The following is a 25,997-nucleotide window of genomic DNA, read 5'->3' on the forward strand; positions in this document are numbered from 1 at the left end:
TATATTCATTTCTATGAATACATAAACTTAAACTTTGCGGATCAATAATTTATTTAACATTTATACTTCTCGATTACGGATCATTAAACACAAATTCTGATGCAAATATAAATTGTTTTAATCATTTTTTACTTCTGTTGTTTAGTGAATAGGACTAATCATTAGTCGGTAAGAATCGGTATTTTACAGTTAAATTCGATTATATGTTTATGCATTCTGTGCGGAATATATCTATAATATCTTAAATATAGTCTATACAGGCTATAGGTGTGTGATCTTGACATTAAAATTTTCAGTCATCCTTGACACAATAAATAGTCAGCTGGGAGGAATAACCACACCTACACCAACTAGTTGCAATAGTCCAATATCCATCTCATCTTTAAACGGGTGGACGTACCAGCCGTTTGAACATCATTAATATCTCTCCCTCCTCCAGCTACTTTCACGATCGTGACGGGTTCATTATTTATACGTAGTCGAGACGAGAAAGCAAAGCCTTTGATGTCTCAATTCTTAGATATATATAGGCCTATAGATGTATAGATTTGTAATGCCGTATTTATATTCTCTTATAATTGATTGATAAATCATTGTTCGCGGGTTTATACTTGTTAAAAATTGACATCAGTTGTATGAAAATGTGATGAAGCGATCATTTGAAGTTTAATTGTTCGTGTTATACTTTACCCGTAGTGTTCACTGTGTTGTTACAATACATGTAGGCTTGTAAGTGATGATCACCCGTATAATTTTATAATGTTAATAGTGTTGTTTGAAAATAAATATATTGTGAAATTGTAAGTGATTGTCAGCAAACGAAAAACAAAACGATGTTGGAAATAGCATCGATGTTTATTTGTTTCTAAAAACAACACCGGTTTATATTGATGGGCTCTGTGGTGGGTGCATAAAGAAATGGTGCAGGCACAACTTTTTTTTTGTACCAGTTTAAAATAAAAGATAGAGAACGTGGGAAGATAGTTGGGAGTCAAGTGTATAGAAAAATACATGTACAATGAAAGTGAGCGACAATATTATAGGCCTGTACAAATACAAGCATGATTGTACAAGAATTTACATTTTGGGATTTTTTTTCCACAAAGATCGTCACTGTGCTGTTCCTTCGTAGCTTTAAAAATGAATAATTTAACAAGAAAATGGGCCTATAGTCTTATAAGAACATAAGCACGACAATCGAACTAGTCTATTATCATTAAGTATCTATTGTACAAAGTAGCAGATAACTTCTCATAAAATTAAAGGCCTAGAGTTATTTATAAATAATTATGAGATGAAACATGTTATGGGGCGCCGTAAATGGTTATAAACAATTATACAAAAAAAACAAATAAAAAACAATGAGTATTTTTTATCATGAAGATATACGGTGATATAGTTTATCGTTGGGGGAAAACTTACATTTCTAAACTAAAGCTGAAGAAAATAAATAACTTTTTATAGTCCTTAAAAGGTAAACTATTAATCCACGATATTGTAATTTAATATAAAACTTAAAATGTTATGTATCTGCCGATTCGTGAAAGCAACATAGCATATTCAAACTTAAAAATTGGGGCAAAAATAGTTCTAAAGCTATTCTCACTTATTCTACAGGGCTATTTACAAGATGCAGTTTTTTTTTTTTTTTTTTAGCTGTACACAATTCGGTTTCAGGACTAATACACCGGTCACACTAATTTCTGTTATTATATTTAGTACAGCAAAATCACTTTTCATTGGCTGCAATCTTTTTGCGTCGTCGCTGTTCCTCCCGAATTAGGTGAAACTGTTGGATTTTGTTGACCCGAATTCGATGTTGTAACGTCACCCGTCGGATTTTCCGGCGGTACTAAACCCTCTTTCATTCTTTTCTTTTGCTTCATCCTTCTATTTTGGAACCATATCTTGACTTGGGTCTCATTTAGTTGAAGAGCTGTGGCTATTTCGATCCTTCTTGCTCTTGTTAAATATTTGTTGAAATGAAATTCTTTTTCGAGTTCTGTTAGTTGTTTTGTTGTAAAGTTGGTCCTACCTGTTCCACCTGGACCTGCAGCTGCCCCATTGGTGCCCGTACCTCCACCACTAAAACCGTAATCGGTCTTATTCACTGAAAAAGAAAAGACATAGTTTAGAATTTTCGTGCCTTTGCCTAAGGCAATAGCATTGAACTACACTATAATCTACAAATAAACATGGCAAAAAGTTAGAATTAATGCTTAAAATACCGTTTTTTTACCATAAAAATTAATTTTTTTATAAATTTACCACTAAAAATATCAATTTACGAAAGTATTTATTTATTTATTTAAATAATAATAATTAAACAGAAATATGAAAAGTAACTTAATTATAAATGTATTATTAATTTTATACTCAAATAAACTTAAATTATCGTAACTTTTTCAAGCTACAAATACACTTAGATTTACTTTTAATTACAATTACTAGAGTAAATTCCGATAGAAATTAAGGTTAAAGCTGTTTTCTTGTTATCCAATTAAAAAAAAAAAGAGCAGCAGTCCATCGCACTTCGGTAGAACTTTCATGAATATTCAAAATAGTGCAATAAGATCGAGTGATTCCTCTGTTATTATTGACGTGAATACAACCTGAGCGATTATCAGTCTAGAGAAGATAGATTGTCAATTAAGAAACTGTTCGTCCGTTTCCATAATCGACATCAACTTGTGAGGTCGATTGAAAGATAAAGGGCTAAACGAAGACTTCAAGACAGCTTGTGACATTAGTAAGTCTACATTTTAAACATATTATATAAAAATATACAAAAATCTATTAATCATTTCATCTAAGCGATTAAGATTTTTTGCATTTTTGTAGCTCGTGAGTTGCATATTAATAACAGAGAAGCATGATTATAAAAGATTACTTATTTACAATAATTAAACCAATACTTTTAATTACTGTACAGAATTATCGAAGATTAAAACTTATCGAAAAGTTTGCTAAAACCATTATTTAACATTCAAAGCAATGAAAGTTAAAATGAATTATTTTAATTTATAACCATTTTATTATTTCTTTTTTTTTAGAAAAATAATGTTTAAATCACATAAATTTATTAAGAATGTATCGGAAACTAGATGTTTCAACACGTTTCTCTATAGGAAACAGCACATTATAGGCCTAAAAACAATAGGTTTATGTATAACTGTTTCTATTATTTTATTGTTTAAATCGTTTAAAGAATATAAATAGTGAAAAATATATAATTAAAGTCTATTTTTATCTTCAATTTTACCTAAAATCCGATTCCCCTTTCAATGTTACGTCTAAAAATGCCTAACAACGGGCTAAAGCAATTAAAAATTCTAATCCTAATCATAAATGCATCACTGTAAAAGTGTAATATAATCATAAAATATAAAAAAATAGTTAAAATATGCATTTTAAAACTTTACTAGCGAGACATTTTCTTAGAGGTTTAATTATTATGTAGGCCTATGGAGAAAAATGCACGCCATTAAGCAAATTTTTTTTTTTATTGCATCTTTTCTCAAAAGACTATCAAAAGCCAATTACAATAGTCGTCCATTTTCAATGTGAATACCTTTTCACGGGTTTGGATTGTATGGGTGTGTCAACTTTTATGTAATTTCACCTGTCTCTGCTTACCTGTCGGCAACACAAAGGCGGGAACTTCAGTTAACTTATCATTCCTATTATAGCTAGTGTGAAGTAATTAAATTAATTGTCAACACCCAAGAACATATCCCTGTTTATTATCCAAATTAATTTTAATTAAAATTAAATATTGAATTAATTTAAATTTCGGATTATAATTTAAAACATCGTTTATAAAAAATTCGAATTTTTATTCAAATAGTTTAAATTAAAACTAGAAAAAATATAAATTTAAGAAGGAAAAAAGTTGTTATTTTTTTAATTTTTAAAATAATTTTTTTTAACAACTTAATTGCATTTGAATTATTGCAAGTTAATTAGAAAGTAATGAATTCTAATTTAGTTATTTGCATTATAAGTTAATAGTTGAGAATAACTTTTCGAGACGACCTGGTTTTAACCTAGGCTAATAATATTAATTTTAAAGCTTGTGACATAACCTAATAAATTAAATATTCTGGTGCTGTACCGGAATAAACTAGTGAATCAACTTTGCATAATTCATTGCATAATTTAGTTCATCTCATCGTTTGATAAAATTGCAAATTTTTTATTATTTATTTATTGGAAACGGTCAATTATACTAACGTAAGTTTATATATTTTAAAGCTGAAAATTTAAGTAAAAGTTTTAAGGTTAAACAAAAATTACTGCTTAAGAAAGATCATCGATTAAAATTGCTTATAACCTACCGTCAATTTACTGTTATTTTTAATGTCTCTGTCATTAATTTTATTAAATTTATTGTTAATTTTTTTTATTTTTAACTTTAAAATTCTATACGTTAGAGTAGAGCTGTGCTGGTTAGTCTGTTATTAACATGTTATTAACATTCTTGGATCCTTAATGATGGGGGTCTTTAGTAACTGGATCAGCAAGATTTCTTTCAAAAATCTGTATTTACCGCATACAGAATGATTTCTAAACTGTATTTAGATTTATTTCTAATATTATGGCACAGATCTAATTATTTAAATTGGTAAAATTGGATCATTAGAAAGTTAAAATGTTATATAAAATTTTAAAACTGCTACTGACTTTATTGATATAATTAGTACGTATAGTGATATTTATGTTCGATGCATCTTGAAATTAGAAATTTCAAAATGATTACAAAGATGTAATTAGTAGATAGTCTAAATTATATTACAAAATGCAACGCTGTTAATTTTAACAATAATTAAGTAATTAAATGGTGCAAATGTATATAAAATGTTACAATTCGATTTAAAACTACCCGAAATAAACTCGATCTTCAGCTATATGGGAAGGTCGTTGACCGTTTAACTTAGATTTAGCCTAAGGAAAAAAGGCAACAACATTGAAGGAGAAGGGCTTTAGTTGATTTGCTATATATTCTACCTATCATCACAAACATCGGGTTGGCATGACAAACTGGCTATGCTCCACCCACCTAGTACTATCATACTTTACGGTGCAAAAGAATGCCGAAATTCGCTCCGCTATCTCCAGCTCACGCACGTTTAGTTTGGACCACCTGTACCGTGATCCACCTGCCCTTATCGAAGGTTCTCAGTAAGGCACGAAATGCGTATAGTCTAACCAAAATTCCTCCCAAACTGGAAATTTTACACCAAAAGATCATAACCTCTTTCCCTGGGTCATAGACCTATTGATTAAAGTGATACAAGCACGATGATTAATTAATTTTTCAAGCCTGATAAATAATTTTTAAAACTCTTTAATTTCTCCGCTTCGGTTTCTTCGTAATAATGTAAAATGCAGTAGGTCCTCTAAGAAACGTCCCCGAGGACTAATAAACTATATTAAGTTTCGTGTTCGAGTAAAATGAAATGTTCAATAATATCGAGGTCCCCAAGACAACTATCGAATAAATTTAACTTGTAATTTTAAAACTAGTCACTCAAATACCCTATAGTAATCAGTACGAGATGTTTATCTTCAAGGTTAGTTAAAGTTTGTAAGCTATTTATAACTCCAATCATGCTGATTACATTCTCGAAGACAAGATTTCCAGATTTCCCATTTCTCTCTAATGCTTTATTATTACGACAAACGCCTGGGAATTAACCTATGTAACAAAATTGCTGAAGGCTGGACAACAATGACCGATTGTACTCATTAGTCACAAATTTTGTAGTGAAACGTATGATCACGAAATAGTCCATTCGAAATAAAGATTACCCATTTCAGTCACGCAATTCTGCCTCATGCCAGTGACAGTTTTGCATCTCATCTACTTGGCCAATCACTTGATGAAGACTGGCCAATCATGCTCTGACAGAAGCCATAGGTAGGAGTAAACAAGTATATGTTTTACTGACAGTGGGCGGGTTTGGCTGTTAGTAGGAGACACGCACTCTCTGTTTCTGCTAATCAATCGTCTGCATTTACAGAAATAAAACAACAAATAAAGATCGTTGTATCCAACATTCCAACACATGTCGACAGTTTCTCTTTGTTTTGTCTTCTTTAACTGAACAATAATAGGTTTCGTGCTCCAAGAATTAATGAAATTATAAAAATTTCAATATCATAAATCCTGAAAGGTAGAAAGTTACACGTTTTCTTATATTTTTATTAATTTCATTAACGTTTTTTTTAAAATAAAAACAACATAAACCGGTTTTAATAGTACATAAGATCTACGTGGATCATAACACTTTCAAGTAGGACTAGTTTAGTTTGCAAATTGTTGTTATTTGGTGCAAAATTTTTAAATTGAAGAAAGTAATTTAAGTATATTCGCCTTTGTAATAATGTTATTTTATATATAATGTAAACTTACAGAGAAAAATGTGTAATAATTTATAAATTAATCTTATCACAGTTGCCATGTTTATAAACAAACTCCCCGTTTTTTTAAGTTTCTTAGGAAAATTTGTGGAAAAAACTCGATAAGAATTTGGAAACAAAACATATTATGTTTTTCTTTATTAAAGATAAAATAGTTTGTTGAATACCGCATAGAGATTCTTTAATGAGAGAAGTGTTTGTTTGCTACAGTAGGCGCCATGTTGGCGTGTTTCGGCAATTCTGCCAAAGAGTATTCCATTCTATAAATAAGGGCTGAATAGTCGAATCGAGATCGGGCTAGGAGATAGGAGTACAACACAACTTTTTGAACAGCTGCAGGATACCAAAGATGGTTGTAATGTACTCCGTCATAACTGATAAGAAACTGAATTGGTAGTAAAATTTTTAAATATTCATATTAGAAATTCCATAAAATACAATTGAACAGAAAGTAATAACATGATCCACTTTTTAAAGATTGAATCAAGTTATATAAAGATAAATTCCAGTCTTTAAATTTAAGATTATTCTATATTTTACGAAATTGAGGAGAAAATAAGTTGAAATAATAGTATAATATGTTGTATATTTTATTAATTTACGAGAATATTATGATCATTTTAAGAAAATCTTATGTCTATGTAGCACCTATGTTCTCGACTACTTTCTACATAGACCAACGTTACACTTTCGAAATCAATGAATATATTTACAGGTCGTAATTATCATTATTTAAATAAATTATTATTAGTATAATAAAACAAAATGCTTAGAAAGTTAGATAGATCTAACCTTATATAGTCTAGTATTTCTATACTGAAACCTGACTGCTCTCATTCATCAACCTTTGACTTCAGCTGTCTAAAATTGGATAAGATACTTCATCTTTAAACTGTTGTCATCACTTTATGAAATTTACCTTTAATCTAAGTTATCATATTCTTATAGAATAAGAATTACATATTACAAATTAAAGACATTTTTCCATTTGAAAACCTCTAGAAACAAAACGGTTATGTAAATAATTTAAATATGTAATTTTCAATAATTTCTCGGGACATTTGATATTACTTTAAGAATAAATTATAATTGAATTTAGATTAGTCTATGTATCTTTCGAGTATAATTGTTTCTATATTTTAGCATTAAAAAAGTCAAAACTTTTCCTGGTTGCTCTACATATATTATTCTTCTATCAAGAGCATTAACGTAATAATAAATTATTTTAGGAATTAATTAATGAGATGTATAATAACTATTGTCCTTTATAAAACTAGGTTATGTTTTTTCTTAAAAATGAAATTCAAATTCTTATTAAAAGGACCTATTAAACGAAACATGACCTATAGAATGTACTGAATTGTTTCTGTTCAAATTTTCTTTTCTCTATACTTGTATTGTTAACATTCTTGTCAACAAAAGATGTAAATGTGACACAAATAGATGTAAAGATATCAAACTGACCTCCATCTGTCAAAAAGTTAATAGCAAATATTTATAGACATGAACAAAACCGTGCTTTTACTTATATTAAAAAGCTATTAAACATCGAATATACTCAATATTCCAATTCAATTAAAGTTAACATAACTATGAAAGAAAGGGTAGAAAATTATTATCTGAAGTTTGTTGTATGATCAAACACAAATTTTTGTCAATATTTATAAATTAATAATGATAAATTAATCTATAATTGATTAACTAGTTTATTCATTTATGTTTTCTTTTGATGTTTTAGTCGCAAGGACAATTCTTTAAAAATTAGGTCAGGTGAATGTGTTTCGTTTTCTATCCAGTGATTTTTATCTATGTATTAAAGCCTATAAACGAAAAAAAACTAGAAAAAACAAAGATTTAAAGAATGTGAGAACTTTTACTTTAATTTTTCTTCTTAAAAACAAATTAAGTATCACGTGTCTAACTTTAAGAGTTTTTAAAAATATTTTTACGAATTCATTAATAGAAATAAACTGTAATATAAGAAAAAATAATCAATAAATAATTAAAATCGCATTCATTAAGATAATCGAATCTAAATTTGATTTTTATATATTTTAATAATCCGGTAATACGAGTTTTTAGCTTTTCCAAACTTGCTTCTTGTTGTCACTTGTTATTTCAGATATAGATTTCACTACATATCGATTACGTTTTTGAAGTTATATATTTAAAAAAAATTATACCATTAAAAAAAAAAATAAGAGAAAATTTCAGGAAATTACAAAACACAATCTTGAAACAAGTTTTCTCCACACCTGTATCAGATACGAGTTATGGACATGCACTACGGACCCGACCAGCTTGTTAAGCTGACAGATATCAAACCGAGTGTACATTGTACGTGACACACACTCGAGTCACGTTGAAGATAGGCCTGTAAAGGTTTGGTATCCCAGTAAAAAACTATCATGTAACCGCCCTTTGGTTCCTAGAGTACAAAAAAGTTACGTGATTTGTATAGAGGATTATGACAATCGAACGAATCATTTAAATAAACTTATCGTCGATGATTGATAACTTTGCGTAGTTTATGTTTTAATTATTATAATTGATTAAGCTCGACTATTAGATAATGAGTGGGAATAGGTGCTAGAGCGTGCAATCTCGATTATGGAGCCATTTCTTATATAGTAGTTAGTTAATTCTGATGCTCTAAGCTTCGCTTTAAATATCCTAATGTATTGATGTCAAGGGATTAAGTTTCATATCAGAATTTTAAGTTAAAATATAATTAAGCCATTTTCGCTATTAAATCGCTGTTAGGGGTTTAATTCTTTCGATATTGATCACTTGTGTAGTCTACATAAAACTCAACACCTGTGCAAAATTTCATTCTAAATATGATGAATAACTGAAATTGATGGTAGAAATTTATAATTCAAATCATTTTAATTATGTAATAAATAAATATAATATTTTAGTTTATTTATATATATATATATGTTTTTTAATCTAAAATTTACATTAAAATGCATTCACAGTGAATGCAAATTACACGTTTTATCTTAACAAAAAATTACAAGTTTTAATTAAGATTAAACATGTAATTATTTATGATAAATCGAATTAATTTTTCTAGTTTTTTATACAAAAAAAATAAATAAAAAGTATAACTACATAATTATTTCATTAAAAAAAATCCATTCTTAAAAAACAAATTCAGAATCATATGTTTTAAAGACAATATAATATCCATTAATTCTCATAAATTGATCTTAAGTTTTTTATATATATATATAAATATGAGATTTCTTTATCAAGGCAGTTAAAGGAAAATCAATCTAATCTATAAACAAAATAAAATTAAGAAAAGCCAGGTCATGCCAAATGACGTCTTTGATGATGCATGGCTTTTTAATTGACCATCGTTCAAATTCATAGATGCTTTACAGTTCGTAACCTGATAGACTAAATGAGGCTCGATATTTAGTGTGTTTTCTGATAATCAAAGGTAATGCGGATTTCTAAATAGAGTATAAGATTCGCTCATTATGAAAATAACCCATTTACTTGATATCCTTTAATTTTTCCAAAAAATAAGACGGATAATTAAGCTATAATTTATCTGATTTACCTTAAAAAAAGTGAATAAAAATGGAAGAATATTTTGCAAAAATTAGCCACAATTTTTAAACAAAACTTCATTAAGTTTAATTCTATATTGCTAACGATAAATTCTAATTAAACGATCACGAGAAGTTCAATACGTTTAAGTTAATTTTAATAAAAGAATTCTTTATATGAATACTTAAATATCTGTACAAAATATAAATAAATTCAGGCCTAAGATATTATAAATTATATTACTTACATATTAGAATATTTTATATCTCTATTGATTAGGTTTATATAATTCTAGGTAGGCCTATCTTTAGCTGTATAAATCGTGTGTATATTTAATATAAGTATTTGTATTGCTTGCGTCACGCTTTAATCAATAAATTTTAAACCTATTTAAGAATTTTTCAGGGGTAATTCGTTAATGTATTTTCAAAAATTCTAGTTTTTTAAAATAATTTATATAAACTTTCATTGAACTTAAATGATATTAGCTATATTATATTTCATAGGTCTAATCTTACGTCACAGATACTTAAAAAGTAAGGCCTAAATGCTAATTTAAGTATCAATACTTCGATAAGTTTAAAGATATAGTCAGATGCTGTGTAGCTTGAGATTTTTATAATTAGCTTAAATTAGGCTAATTGATAATATGAAAGAATATTAAATATTTATTATTAAGATGTTATTAAACGGAAACTAATCATTCATTTTTAGCGAAATAAATAAAATGTTCCAGTTAAAAGCAGCCATTTAAAATAAGGTTTTATTTATAGCATTTACTCAGCGCACCATTCGTCCGTATTTCGAAAAGTTAGCTCATCGAGTTATCTATTTATATGTATATTTTGGTGTAAAGGATAACATAAAAATGATATTACTCAAGAGCGAGCTCTTTACAACTCAATCGGAACTCAACAAGCAAACCGCAAGAGATCATGAAGAGTGAAACACGTTGATGGTTGCCAGGAGACACTCGGGGAGCGAGAAACTGCGAAGTGTGGGGGTGAAACGGGGGCAGTCAGAACCATACAAATGACTTCCAGGACGTTTACCGTTGGCCTGGATCGCCATTTATCAAGCTGGAGGCCGTGAACGAAACACTTAGCAGCACAGTCGACGAGACAAGATGCGTAGGAAAACAATTAATCAAGATGGGGAGAAGAGAGACCCTTCTCTTCGTCTTTCTCTACATTTTCGTCTGACCTTCCATTTCGAAAATTCATCTGCTGATTTGACTGCTGTGGATGGATGACACTTCAGTGCTTTCCTTGATCGACTCGCTAATGGTGGAAAAGTGTCACTCAAAATGAAAATACTCGTAACAACTAAGTTGAAATTCCCAAGTTTTCTAGCAATAAAACAAAAGTCGAAACATATTTACTTCATAAAAGTTGTCTGTTAGAAATAGATTTATTACGGGACGACACGAGGAATAAAAGAATTTCGTTTATGCATTACATGAATAGGCAGGAAAATATGACTTTGCAATTGGTTTTTGATTTATGAGATGATGCATGCCAGTTCTTTAATGCGAAATGGCGGTCTCTGCGTTGGAAGCGGATGATATCAATATTAGATATACTATGTTGATCATTTTGCAAAACAAGTTCGAAATGGTTAAAAGGATTGATTAAGATCAGCGACAGATGCCATCTATCATATATCACAATATACATCAGTCCATATTAATACTATATTTGTATAAGTTTTGATGTAGATAATCAAAAACTCAATACATTTTATTCTATCAGAAAAATCACGTATTACTATATTTTATAGAATAAAATATTACAAGAAATGATTTTTATATAAACTATCATAAATCTTACAAGCGCGGATAAAATTTATTTATTCATTTCGGCAAAATTTATTTTTATCTTTATTTTATATGATATCCAACATGAATAAAGTTATTCGGTTACCATTATTGAACATCGCTTTCATTTTCTTCTGTCTTATTTATTTATAAGAAAGTGTTGGAGATAAATCGAATGTCTTGCATAAACGTATCCAAACTAGTTGATACCTTCTTATAAATTTTTCAACATTGCTTGAAGCGATAGCACCACAAATCGAGGAAGAATGGAACAATTCAAATTCCTCTCTTTATTATTCCCAACAAATATTTAAAACTTAAAAAGATAATAATAATAAATGTTATTTAAATTATTAATACTGGTGAAGTTTTGTTCATTTCCAAAGCACTTTAAAAGCCTAAATTTATAACCGTAGGAACACGACGCTTATTTATTATTCATTATAAATATTTAAGCCTAATACTATGTCAAATTTACGCTTTAAATATTGAGGAATAAAATATAATTAAGAGGAAAATGCTTAGTTTAATATTGGTCTCCATATGAAAAACTGTAAATTTATCTTTTATTAAATAGGCCTAATATGATAGATATTTATACACTCTCATCTGCTATATCACTTGTTAAATAATTAACTATAGCATTTCATTCTGTATTAATTTTGAGTAATATAATTTTTAAAATTTCTAAAATCTATCGAAGAAAATTAGGTGTAAAGATCGCTAAATGATTGATATGCACTTATTTTTATCAATTCTTTAAAATAAGAGCTATTAAAAATGCTAAAAATAGATTTATTTAGATAATTTATTAGGTTTTGTTACCTAAAAGATAAAATTTAAGTTATCACAACGTCTTCTACTCTGTATAAGACATTCTAATAGTGTATAAACGCCTTATATCTTAAAAATTAAAATACCTTTAATCTTACAAATCTTTTAGCGAATGTGTAAGATCAGCTCTAATTATTATCTTTTAAAAAATAATTATTTAAATTGTTTAATGCAAAATGCGATTAAATAAATCATGTAAATGTTATACATATGATACAAGTTAATTTATTAAGGATTCGTTTTAAGTTTACGTCTTCAGTTTGAGTATACTTTTCTATAAAATTTAAGACTTGTAAGTAAAGTAATTTACAAACAGATAACGATAAACTATAAATATATAATAATATATAAATATAATTTCACTTAAGATAGAAGTAAATCTTAATAGAAGACAGAAGAGAAATGTCTCAATAGTTTAAATCTATTCAATATGTTACCGAAGATATGTTCAAGAACAACCCCATTAACTTGTATAAACTATTTTTTCTGTCCTAGTTTTAAATTTTTACGTTCGGCTTTCATTTATATAGTTAAGTCTGCGATTTCTTTACTAATTTATGCTATTTAATCATACTTTTTCCATCGATATAGGTCTAAATATTATTGACATGTATCGTTAAACAGATAATAATTAGGTATAGATTTTTAAGTAAAACATTTAAAGCATTATTTCATTAGCTACCACTACAAAATTCTATAAGTTAATAATTTCTAGAATAAATAAGGTTTCAAAATTATAATTGATTATTTAAATAAATTCTAGAGTGTCGATACATTTTAATTCGTCTTAAATAGTATTTTAAAACTAAAAAAACAACATGTAAAAAAAAGAATTTATTCTGACTAAATGCCGAATTTTTAATATAGTTTTTAATAAATTTTAAAGTTTAATATTTAATATAAAACAAATTCTAACTTATTCGAATTTGAAATGCTTCATTTAAACCGAATGCTATTTACGTCAACGTTTTAAATCGAATCAATACAACATCTATATATAATACATACAAAATTGATTTTAATTTTTAAATTCGACATCAATTTTTTTTAAATAAAATTTTGAAATTCTTTCAGATTCTGCTCCAAAAAAGGGACGTATAAAAATTTCTTTGATTCTTCTGAGAACGGTTAAATTAAAGCTATTAAACAAAACATGGAAAACAATATTTCATTATAATTTAAATTAGCTTTGCATGGAAATGTGACTAAATGTGTTTTAAGATCTTATCGGTTATTTTAACGGAAGCATATTATCAAATGGATTGTAAATTCAAAAACCATTTCTGTTAAAAAGCACATTTATAGAGAATGGGCTGAACTTCGAAATATATAGAAAGAAAAAAATAAAAAAGAGAGAGAATTAAAACTAATGGAAACTTCAAAGAAGAGCAACAGTTTTAAAAAAGCTTAGATTGAGAACTGTCTACTTTACTTTACGAGAAGAACCACTTAAACTTAGTTCGCTAAGTGACCGTTTGGAAGTCGACGTACATCGTGATCTCGGCAACTACCATGGTAAAACAACTGATGTTGAACCAAAAGCAGAGGAACTTGTGTAAAGAAAAGAACGGAGAAAGGTAATTGGATTGCCGACGGATCGGATGGCGCTCGTAGTTTTTGTCCAGCTCCATTCCTGATGCTCTCAACAAGCTGGTTCTGGATACATCACTGTCAAAGAGCTGCGGTCACTATGCGTTATAGAGAAAGCCGGATTGAAGAGAACGACAGAGCATGAAGACAAAAAATGTGGTCTGGAAAACCATATACGTTTAAGAAGAATGAAACTTTTTTTTTTCCTCTTCGCACCAAAACCAAAACCGATAAGAAAAACAATTTGTTATTCTTCGCAGTCTTTAAGTATAGAGAATGTATTTTCGCGATTAGATCTACGAGAAAGTCTAACTTTTTTAAAACTTGTATTAACTGTACGTTACTTGAGATAAAATTTTTAAGTTACTCTTATTCAAATTGCTTAGATTTCATCTTAATTTTTTTTTTTTAAAGTTTAAACTTCAATATCTTTTAATTTAATTAAAACAATTATTAATTAGTTATAATACTTGTCGTAAAGATATTTTAAGTTTATTCAGTCTTTTCTATAGAATCTATAGCACACCTTAAAATTTAAACAATGTTGATTTGATGAATCATCTCCATCGATTATAATTACTTCACAGCATTTTTATTATAAAATTTAATATTTGTGATATCATAATATATTAAAATTATTATAAATTATAAATTTAAATCATCTTAATCAAAATATTTTAGAAATTAATTTTTATCGGGACTTTAAAACATTTAAAAATTTTAAATTCTAAGATTTAAATTGTTAAAATGATGTCATATAACACGAAATTATAGTTTTATGTAAAAAATAATCTTATGGAAACCTAAATACTTAAACTTTTCTATGGGAAAAACTTGAAAAATATAGACTATAAACTTATATTTTTGTGCTTAAAATTTTTTTATACCAATTACAAAACTAATTGTGTCTTGTAAAGTGTAACGTGTTTTTATGCACAGGCCTAATTATAAAAGGTAATTTTATAGTTTACTTTACATAAATGGTAATTTTCAAGAAAACTTTTATTTAAAGCCCAATTTCTAGATATTTTTTAGAAAATTATGAAATGTATGCTTCCTAGAGACACAAATCTTACAAGTAAATCATGTAAAATGCCTCGATATTTTCGCTTTTATCTTATATCAAATGAATAAAATCGAATTCGAACTTCCAAAAAGCGAATTAAGTTAAATTTATAATCGTCCATTGAAGATAAATTCAGCTTTCTTATAAAACAGCTGAATATTTTCTGTTTATAAATTTATTAAGAGTATCATTACCAATCACATTCTATATTCTATAAGCTATATTATGAGTAATTTCAGGGATTGCAGCATGATTCTCTTAATTCTATGGTTGTTGAAAATCATTATCATTTAATTCAACAAACCTATTATTATTATTAAGTAATTGTAAAAAAGAATTTGAGTTAATATAGCCTAATTATCTTAATGTTATTAAACATTAATATAACTACAATTGATTAGACTTTATATGGTTTAACTGCAAGATAAACCATACAAAGTCTAATCAATTGCTTTAATGTAAGAATGAGCTTTAAATTGTATTATTTTTACAATTTTTTATAAAATAAATTCAACATTTCAGAATAATTAATATATTATATGAATCGTCAAAACTAAATCAGAAAAATAATCAAATTTATGCATTTTATTGCCCAAATTACGATAAATCTATTAGTATTTTTAATGTCGTTTCCAATTTATTTATATAACAAAACATGTAAAACAGTAATTTGATTGGCTAGTAATATAAAACAGCAAACCAATCAAATTACTGTAATTATATTTATTACTGTAATTATATATTTAAAACAATATCAATTTATTTTTATTTCAGTATCAATCTAACGTTCATTTTCCAAATAAAATCATGTAAAATACTTATATTTCACAGTTTTGAAACTGAAAATTGAACTGAATGAATTCCATTCTTCAGAGGTCTTCACTTCAATGACTTTCATGTCTAGATTACTTCCTTTGATTGCAAGACAGAACTATTATTAAGCTCATTCTTATCACATTTTAATGTAGTTAGGCAAGACTGTTTCAACCTATTTATATTTTAATATATTGCCAATTTACTCGTCGATCTTTACATAAAATTTCAAAATATAATTCACGATTAGCCTACTGAAATAAAAATTCTAGAAATATTTCTTTTCAATGTATTTAATACATTGTTTACCTGAAAATAAGTAATTTTGATTCTTTTTCTTCTTCATTTTGATTCTTAGAATAATTAAGCATCATAGGCTTCAACGTTTTAAATCCATATTCAAATATAACCTCATTTATTAGACATTTTCGAAATGAATTGGATATTTATGAATGTTAAACTGATTTAAAAATAAAATAAAACCGTTATACAATAAATTTATCTTGAGTTTTAGTAGATTTTCCCATTTCTTTAAATGTAAAGATTACAGAATTAGATACTGAAGTAGTTGATGAAATTATATCTTTATAAACGTGAAATATAAGTCATAGGCCTAAGTTTTTAACATCATAAAATTTCGAAATATATACATATATATATATTTTTTAAAAATAAACAACTCTGGTATTTGAATGAAACATAATGCTGCGGTTTCATCTTTGATAAATTTAATTTGAATCCATTTTGTCTGTGTCTCTTATACAAGTAGATTAAATCTTTAAACTCAGAAAAACCAGACCGGATCCTATCTTTTAAATATCTTTAATTATTAAATTTCTTAAATATTGACTTACGTTTTAATTACTTTAGTAGCCTACACACATTATAAAAAACATAAATCGGAAGCAAGAAATAATTTAATAGGAGAAAAATTATTTTTCTCAATACTTCTCAGAAACTGTTTATAAATATAAGATTTGAAATTAATTTTTTAAATATTAAGTAACTATTTTAAATTATAAAATAGGTATATTTATCGTAAAAATAATAATATTTGTTTAAAGTATTCTATGTATTATTTAAATAAGTCTGTTAATATCGATTTCATTAATTAAGAAATGATGATAATTTAGTTGTTTTTAATCTACATACAGCGTTAAATATAATAATAATAAATAAATTTTATTATGAACTATCTTAATTACATATAATTTTATTTTTCTTTGGTTACAATCTAATATAATTCATTCAATTTATCTAAAGTATGAGAGAAATTTTAATGAGAACTTCCAAACTATGAATTAAAAACGCATAATAACTGTATAAACGTTTAAACATATAAAACTATCTGAAACCTCACTCAAGGAGTCAAATATAACGTTTTCGAGAGGAACCCTTCATCTTCAGTGATACACATATTAAAATTTAATCACGAAAGCATCTATTTTTGAGTTAAATTTTAATATATGTATCACTGAAGATGAGGAATTCTTCTCGGAAACATTATATTTGACTTCTTGAATGAGGTTTGAGACAGTTTTAATGTTTAATGTTTTAATATTTAAAAAAGCATGGAGTCATCTTTCCCAAGTTTCCGAGGTTAAGCTATATAAACGTTTCGTTAATTCCTAAAACATAATACATTTATCCTCAGAATATAAACCGCAATTATGTAAACTATATATTAAATTAATTTTTATTTATTTGGCATTTTAATCTACGATATAGAAACATTAAGATACACAAATACCAATATTACGAAATTTAGTCCAAGGAATTATACAAATTATAAGATTAATCCAAGGAAAAAATATTAAACTGGCCAATTATATTTTAGATTTTACACCAATTAAGATATGTATTTAGAAAACACTTTAAAAACCATTTAAAATGTTTATTTTAAAATTAAAAACTTTAAAAAATAACTTATTTATGTTAATTATGAGTATTATGACAAATATAAGTGTAGAAAATGTTTCGTTTGAATAACACTAATTCAGAAATTTCCCTAATTATATTTTACCCTATATGCCTATAGTAGTATAACTAGTAAATTTAGATGGATTCTGTCAATGACATGTATTTGATCCTAAAGATAGACCTATGAATGTACGAAAAGTGATTAATGTAGTTTTAACAGTGGTGTAAATGCTTCAGGGCTGTAAGTCTATATATCTTTAAGGCTTCTTTATTGTGATCGCTTCAGTTGGGTGTTTAGTAACAAGATATTTGAAAGGTTTCATCAATACCACGATTTATAGCTAAAATTCGCGATATATTCATAGGATCTATCTAGAATTAACCGTGTTCGGAGTATAGCGTATTGGGTAGCATCCATTAGTTATACAGATAGGAACATTCACTGTTATCACGTGACTAACATATACTGCGGTAACCTGTGATTATCGGAGGTCCTGGGTGTGTCCAAAAACAGTCCGGCTGTCAGTCCCGCTCTGCTGTACATCCGGGTCCTTACAACCAGATGTGGTAATGATACAGGTACTGAATGTTAAATAAGACATGCTACAAGTTGTTAGCTAAGCATTTGTTCTGTGGAAAGTTATCCATTTAATCTATCAAAATATTTTCAATCTAAAAATGTATTCTGTCTATACATTAATAACTATCACTTTTGAGAAATCTAACTGAAAATGCCATTCAGAATATACCGATTAATTTGTCCAAAATTTTCAGTTATCAACGAATTTTTACATAAATATTATCATTTACAATAATTTAAGTTGTTAAATAATCGAATGAAGATGTAATTTTTACGATTAAAACATATTAGAAGTTAATATCGAACTTATAATAGACTTTACGACAGAATATATTTTATATATAAATTAAACAAATTTACAAATAAAAAAAAATTCCTTTAATTATTCACAATCATTGAAGCCTAGTTAACGCTAGCACCAATGATTTTCATATTATTATATTGTTGAGATTTAAAATCTCAATAATAAGAAGAAAGAATTTTCAGTTATGAAGTTAATATAAAATATAAATTTTCAAGAAGATTGATATTTATACCTGTCTAACATTATTGTTATTGTTGTCATAGTAAACAAACAAACAAAACGTCTTTCTCTGCTTATCTACACAAGATGACAGTTCACCGATAACTTCACCATGCGGTGTCATTATTACACACCAGGTTCGTAATTAGGCTGATTAATAACGACATAACAGGAGATTTATTAGAATCTGTTGAACCGCCTTTCTCGCTGCTTGTTCCTTAATATTCACATGTTTTCTTTATGTACTGACTACACTGTCGATAACGTTAAATTCTTCTACATTCAAAGAATTGCAACTATTCAATGAGAACACACGCACTGTTTTCAGCTACTAGTTACATGAACTAAGAATTACGTATAGCCTACTACATACTACTTTCTAATTATAACTACCAACTAAAAATAATGTAATTTAAATAATTAAAGTGTGGCTAAGAGATGAACCTTCATTGAATAATCTGCTGAATACCAAATGAAAATCAATACTAAACGAGCTTTAAATAATAATAGTAATGATGAAAGTTAACTGCAATTAAGAAGCAAAAACGAAATTTTAATTTAGATTAAAATCAAAATTATAATTTAACTTTCAAGCAACAGAAAGATTTAATTAATTATAGTTTTCTCTTACTACTATTTAAGGTATAATTAGTAACTATTTAAAGCAATTCTCTATCGACCAACTTACTAGATTTAATTTTGATTTCTTTAGTTGATATTTTAGGTGTTATAATTTTTGACGTTAAATATATTTTTAGCGTGGTAAATACGTTAGAGTAATTTATTACGGATTCAACAGATGAATTATGATTTCATACGAGATAATGCACATTATTTCTCTTTGTGAAGTTAATGATGTTTGTAATGCTTCAATTTTTTCTTATTTAAATGAATTTAACTCGTTTATAGACTAAATTAAACCACTATTTATTTACTACAGACCTAAATAAAGAAAATTAAATCGCATTTATACGTAAACAATACATTGTAAATCTTATTTTGTGTCATGAAGTACTTGCATTAAGTTATGCTATTCAAATTAAGTAAAATAAAATTTGTTTAATTTAAAATATTTTTAATTCGGTATATAATTAAACAGTGTCTATTAATTAATATCGATAGACTAAGAAGCTGTATATAGGCCTATATGCAATAACTTTTATAATTCTAATTTCTCTATTTACTAAGCTTGCAAAGAACTTGAGGCAAATTTTTCAATTAGTAAATTAGTTTCTAGTAAATAAATGTAATTAAATTATGAAAAAATATCAAATAATTTGAAATAATATAAGTTTTATAGCAATTTTAAGCAATATTTAATTAAAACAAACAACTTTGAGAGGACATCCATTGTCATATACGTTTCTTATTGTAAATAAAATAAATAAATAAATAAACTAAGATAAAGAATGAGATATGATCACTCAAGAATCAATTTAAACTTCAAAAAAAGTTTTTCAATAAAGAGTTTTGACTTTCTATAAACTTTGTAAATGATAAAGTAAAACCTTAATATACTTTTAGATTTCGGATACTTTTGTTTAAAGTATATCTTCAAATATAATATTTTTACTCGTTAGCTTGGTTATAATTCGATTATTACTGCTAATTCTTGCTTTATCTTTAATTTTATCATATGTCTACTATACTTATAAAAGTGTAAATGCAATATAGATATTATAATTGAACACTGTAACAGCCCACTAATCGAGAAACTTTATTCAAGCCGCGCCCATTCTTACCTCTTATTGGATGTCAACAAGTCTTTGCCAGACCTATGGCGCTGGATAATGATTGCTGTCATCGTTTCTTAAAGTATTAGTTATAAAATACAGTATTATGAATGATAATATTATTTTCTGATATTATAAAAAGCTAAGTAATATACAATTATTTTACGTAGTTGAATATAGTTTCTATTCACAGCACTTACTTCACAAATCGTTTGTTCGTATAAAATTAGATGTGCGTGTCTAGTTCAAGTTGTCAATAAAATTAATTAAGCTAAAGTTATTGCAGCAGGACAATTTTCTGTCAAATGTTTTGCATAGAAACAAATGAAATTTATTTAATTATAGCCTAGGAAGACAATCGTCAAAGATGACAAAAAATTTAACAAGGTCTTTTATGTGTCGAGAACTGTCAACTCTTATATAAACAAACGTAGTTAAGCAATTTTTGATTAATTTTTATATAAATATGACCAAAATTTTAAAAAAATCTGAATATTAAATATCACTAAAATCATTATAAAAATTATGTTTAGAACTACTTACGCATATAATTTTTATGTTAGTTATGAGCAGAATATTAACAACCATTAAAGTGAATTAATGGATATAGGAAGTTTGCCAAGTAGTCGATCTTACGACGATCACAAGAAGTTTTTGTCTAAAAGTATAAGTGCAGATGGGTTGAGAACAAGCCACGTGTTAAGTAAGCCCTTGCTTATTTCGTCGTATTTGAGAATCAGTCAATGTCTTGTTCGCCTTGAGGAGCGAAAGGCAGCAGTTTGGTCGAGTGGATGCATTCAGTCAATACATAGATTTACTGTCATCAGGATGCACTTCAGTTAACATAGTCTGTAAATATAGTCTGTATCGATAAGTTTAGCCTTCAACTCTTATTCATAACGATTTCTCTTCCGAAGCACTGTGTATGATGAAAGGCAATTCAATATTATTGCTATATGGAGTAGTAAAGTGAAAGAAATAGCTTGCAGATATTGACCACATGGCCAAATCTTAATTTATAGAAAATCCTTTACATCTAAGCATATAATGATTTAAACATTAACTTTATGTATCCGAACAGAATTTTTCAACAAATGGTAACACAGAAATTTAACACAGTTGTTTTTAAACGTATTCTTATGAAATTTAAACGTAAATATTCGTCAATTAGGCTTAAAATTTAAACACTTTATACGATTTTTTAAGCTATGACTAAATTTTATTTTAAGTTCTTAACAGAATAATTAATCTAAAAAGTTATTAATCGGTATGAATAAGTTTATTACTCATTTTAAATAGAAAAAAAAAGAACGAAACATCATTTTATTATGTTTCTAAATTATCAGATTTACTAAAGTTTATTATTAGTTTAATAACAGATAATCATATTATAAATTTTAAAAAGTTTTTTGTCATTAAAGAAAGTTTAAAAAAGTATTCTTTTATCATTAAGTATAAGCTACGTTGGAATATATTGATTCCAACCATTGGCATCGAAAAAAGAACCTCGGAAAAAAACATGTTGCTAGGTTAAGATGGAGTGACTTTTTGTATTCCGAAGGAAAGGATAAAAAAAAAGAAAAGAAATCTGAAGGTACAGTTAAGAGTGTTTGGCAAATTCGATTAGTTTTCAGCAATGTTTATGCACGTTTCTTTATAGCCTATCTGATTCCTGTCTCTTTTGACATTCTGGACTATCGAATGTCGAACGTTTTAGACAGCGTTATGAAAGAAGAAGCAAAAGTGCATTTTCAAAAATCTTCTTTGCCAAAAAATGTTTTTGTTACAGTGAATGATGTATAATACTGTTTCTGTTTTGGCAAATATATATAAACCTCGTAACAGATATCGCTAGTTTTTTCTTTTCTTCTATTTAAACTTGTATTTAAAATGAGTTACCCGTGTAAATTATGTGTAGTTAAATCTGTCGTATAGAATAAACAAATTCGGCATAAAATTTATTTAACTGTAATCCTATTTTTTTATGTGTTTATGTATTTTTGTCACCCTTATGAAAATTGTTTAATTAAAAAATAACTTTATAAAGTAGTATTTAAACTAAAGGCTACAAAACTTTATATTTTGGCCAATTATATAACCATTTTATATATTCAGAATTAATGTTGCTCTTTATAAACATTCAAAACAATTACAAGATGCTATATATCAGGACACAAATATAGTCGAAAGAAATTAAGAAAAAAAACAACATATAGATATTTACAAAGTCAAATATATCATATTTTAAAACTTATGGGCCATTACATTGCCCGAAGTAGACAAAATAATCGTAAAGAATCTCGACACGAGATAAAGGAATAAATCTTTTTTCATTCTGATTGTATTATATATCTTACGCTAACACTATATATAAATATCGATCAATCCTGATAAATGAACTTAATTTATCTGTTTGCTGTCATGGTCTATATATACATAGACAAAGAGTAAACGACGCAACAAGGGACGATCTACAACAGAATCAAAGATAGATATTTTTACAAAACTAAGCAGAAGAGGACAGATGAGACATTCCGGATCCAGACCGAAAAGAATGACGTCTAGAAAAAAAAAATAAAACAGAAAAAAGTCGCAAAATGCAGAATAAAGAGAGGACAACAAATCGTTGAGGCCTGAAAGATAAATGACGACTCCTCCTCGGTACAGAGCAACAGATTATTCGGCCTCGGAAGATGAATGGTTGTGCTTGTGCAGTAGTAGTGGCTTGCCGCGGGAACATGTGCCTAGCAGTTTACAATGTCTTCGGTTTCGTTCGTCTCACCACGCTCATTGGTTACTCATTTGTTGAATCGCAAGAACATCATCCAGGTATTCGACTGATAACATCCCAACCGTACGTTTACAACACTCGTAAAGACCATTAAATCAGTCAGATCTTACGAAATTATCGCTAAAGAAAACCTGTCGAGAATGCAAATTAATATAAGTCCTTTCTAGTATATTTTTAGGTTATACACGACGCTTTACTTTTAACATTAGTCGCTGCGTAACATTGGCCAACTTTCATCACTCGCAACGAAACGTTTAAGTGGTGTTAAACGTGATTTATGATGGGGAATAAAAATGTAAAATTTTATTTAAATGAATTTAAATTATGTGGGAAAATTAAGAGCGTGATATCATTGTAGATATTATCATAAATAATGGGATATCATTGCAGATGATATCATATTATGCTAATGAAATTATAATTAAGTTCTTTTCTTAAAGTTTTACATAGTTTAAGACGTTCTTTTTTCTTTAGTTTGAATGCCGTATTCAAACGATTAAATTTAGACAATTAGTCAACATAAATGTCGTATCAATTGTTATCTACAATAAATTCCTGTAATAAATAATTGGTATGTATACTGTAGATCTAATCAAGGCAGGAATTTTTAAAAATACAGTTTTTTTTATATAGGTTAGTCTAAGAATAAAAAAAAAGAGTCAAACCAAGCTTTTCAAAACTAACATGAAAAGTTTTAGAACAAAGCTATAGATAATGAGTCTACATTTTTTACTTGATAGCGTTTGAGATATCAATATAACGGATACAGTTTTTCTTCATTTCTGACTTGTGCACTAAGTTATAATAAACTTAAAAGATAATTATAATTAATGCTTTTTTAAATAAACAGATTTTTTTTAAATTATGATTATTTAAGCATAATAAATCCTTGTATTCTAGTCTTTAAAATGCAGAACTTAGTTTAACATACGTAGCAATTTCCGTTTATTACACTTGATGTTAATTATCTTAAAGTGAAAAATTTGATTTTAATGTAAGTAAAGGATGATTAAACATTAAATTAAAAAATAGAAGCTGTTTAATGTGTAACGAAAATACTTGGTGGAAGTCACCGAAATCTCGAAAATCCCGACTTAAGCACGTTAGAAGTGGTAGTAAGTCTGGAAGTAACTATCTTTGTGAGCTTAAGGTCTATCAGTCATTGTGACTATTAGGTAGAAACGTTGATAGTCTGTTGCCTCTATAGTGGGCCCATTGCTTCTAAATGAGTCCGTGTGAATGTTACGATCCATTGTTGCTACTTGTTGTCTGCCATGTTGTATCACTCGTGCCTCTATTATTGTCAACACGGCAGTCTGAACTTTCGACAGAAGTCAATCAATCACGCCGTGCGGCGGAGAGAATTGCTGGTGGTTTTTGTGTCTACGTGAGTAATTTGTCCCCCGCTCGTTCATCATTGTTTCAGTAGGCCACGTGCTCTCTTAACTCTGTCTCTGGCGATGAACTGGACTGAAATCCGTCGACTTCACTTAAGTCTGAACAATCTAGGACTCAGTCAGTGCAATAAAGCAGTTGATTTGGAAGAGAACCTCTTTGACCGAATTTTATAGATTATGATAGATATAGTGTTTATCGAAATGAAAAGCTACCTTACATCAAAACTAAGTGGCTATTAAAACGTTTACAATTTACACTCTACACTTTAAAATCCATACCCGTAGATAATTTAAATAAATTAGAAAATTACCGCCATCAAAAATGAAATTGCGTTTAAAAAATATCCTTTAAAAATTATTGATAAGGATGATGATTTATGATTCTTGTAATCTTTTGTGTAATTGCGGTTAAAGCAATGAGAAAGATAAATTTACTAAGTTAAATGCGAACATTTTAAATGAAGTCTAATGTCGGGTTATATAAAATTTTAAATATTTTAAGATTTTTTGACAAACTTTTCAAGTATAGATGCAAACTTTTTGATTAGAAAATTAAATAGATAAGTTATTCAAAATTATTGTAAGTTTATTCGTCTTATTTAAATAAAAACAAAAGGCAATTATCTAAGCTTCAAACATTTACATAATTGTCTTTTGTTAAACTAAAGAAATTCAGAGATAAATTTCAAAGATTGTGTGTGTTACGTATTAAGAGTTTCCTTTTTCAAATAATACAAATAATTCTTCTTCGTAATTAAACAACTATCACTGTTACTACATCTTCAGAAAATATAGTTAATATAGGCTATTATTATTATTTTATTTTTTTTAAATTGTACTTGCAACATTCAGAAGCAATGATAAATCTACGATAAAATTATTTAAATTTTTCTCAATTACAAACATTTAGTGGTGTTATTTATAAACATTTAGTAAACACTAAGGAT

General features: G+C 27.4%; 1 protein-coding gene across 1 annotated transcript; it reads right to left on the reverse strand.

Annotated features, from left to right (window-relative positions):
* Positions 1-248: 248 nt before the first annotated feature.
* Positions 249-20,933, reverse strand: LOC136985759 (homeobox protein Hox-A1-like). The gene is made up of 3 exons (XM_067283107.1): positions 20,872-20,933; positions 3,637-3,689; positions 249-2,110 (listed from the first exon to the last, which is right to left on the reverse strand). The coding sequence occupies exons 1-3, from the start codon at positions 20,931-20,933 to the stop codon at positions 1,737-1,739; spliced, it is 489 nt and encodes a 162-aa protein (XP_067139208.1). The 3' UTR covers positions 249-1,736.
* Positions 20,934-25,997: the final 5,064 nt, after the last annotated feature.

Source organism: Centruroides vittatus, unplaced genomic scaffold, assembly GCF_030686945.1.
Source record: "Centruroides vittatus isolate TY-2023 unplaced genomic scaffold, ASM3068694v2 contig_976, whole genome shotgun sequence".
NCBI classification, from domain to species: Eukaryota; Metazoa; Arthropoda; class Arachnida; order Scorpiones; family Buthidae; genus Centruroides; species Centruroides vittatus.

Excerpts from the sequence above, each read along its gene's own strand:
- LOC136985759 (XM_067283107.1), bottom strand. The coding sequence starts at position 20,933 with ATGACAGCAATCATTATCCAGCGCCATAGGTCTGGCAAAGACTTGTTG. Across the intron at positions 3,690-20,871 it reads TTGTTGACATCCAATAAGAG|CTATAATAGGAATGATAAGT; the intron begins GTAAGAATGGGC and ends ACTTCACACTAG. Across the intron at positions 2,111-3,636 it reads CGCCTTTGTGTTGCCGACAG|TGAATAAGACCGATTACGGT; the intron begins GTAAGCAGAGAC and ends TTTCTTTTTCAG.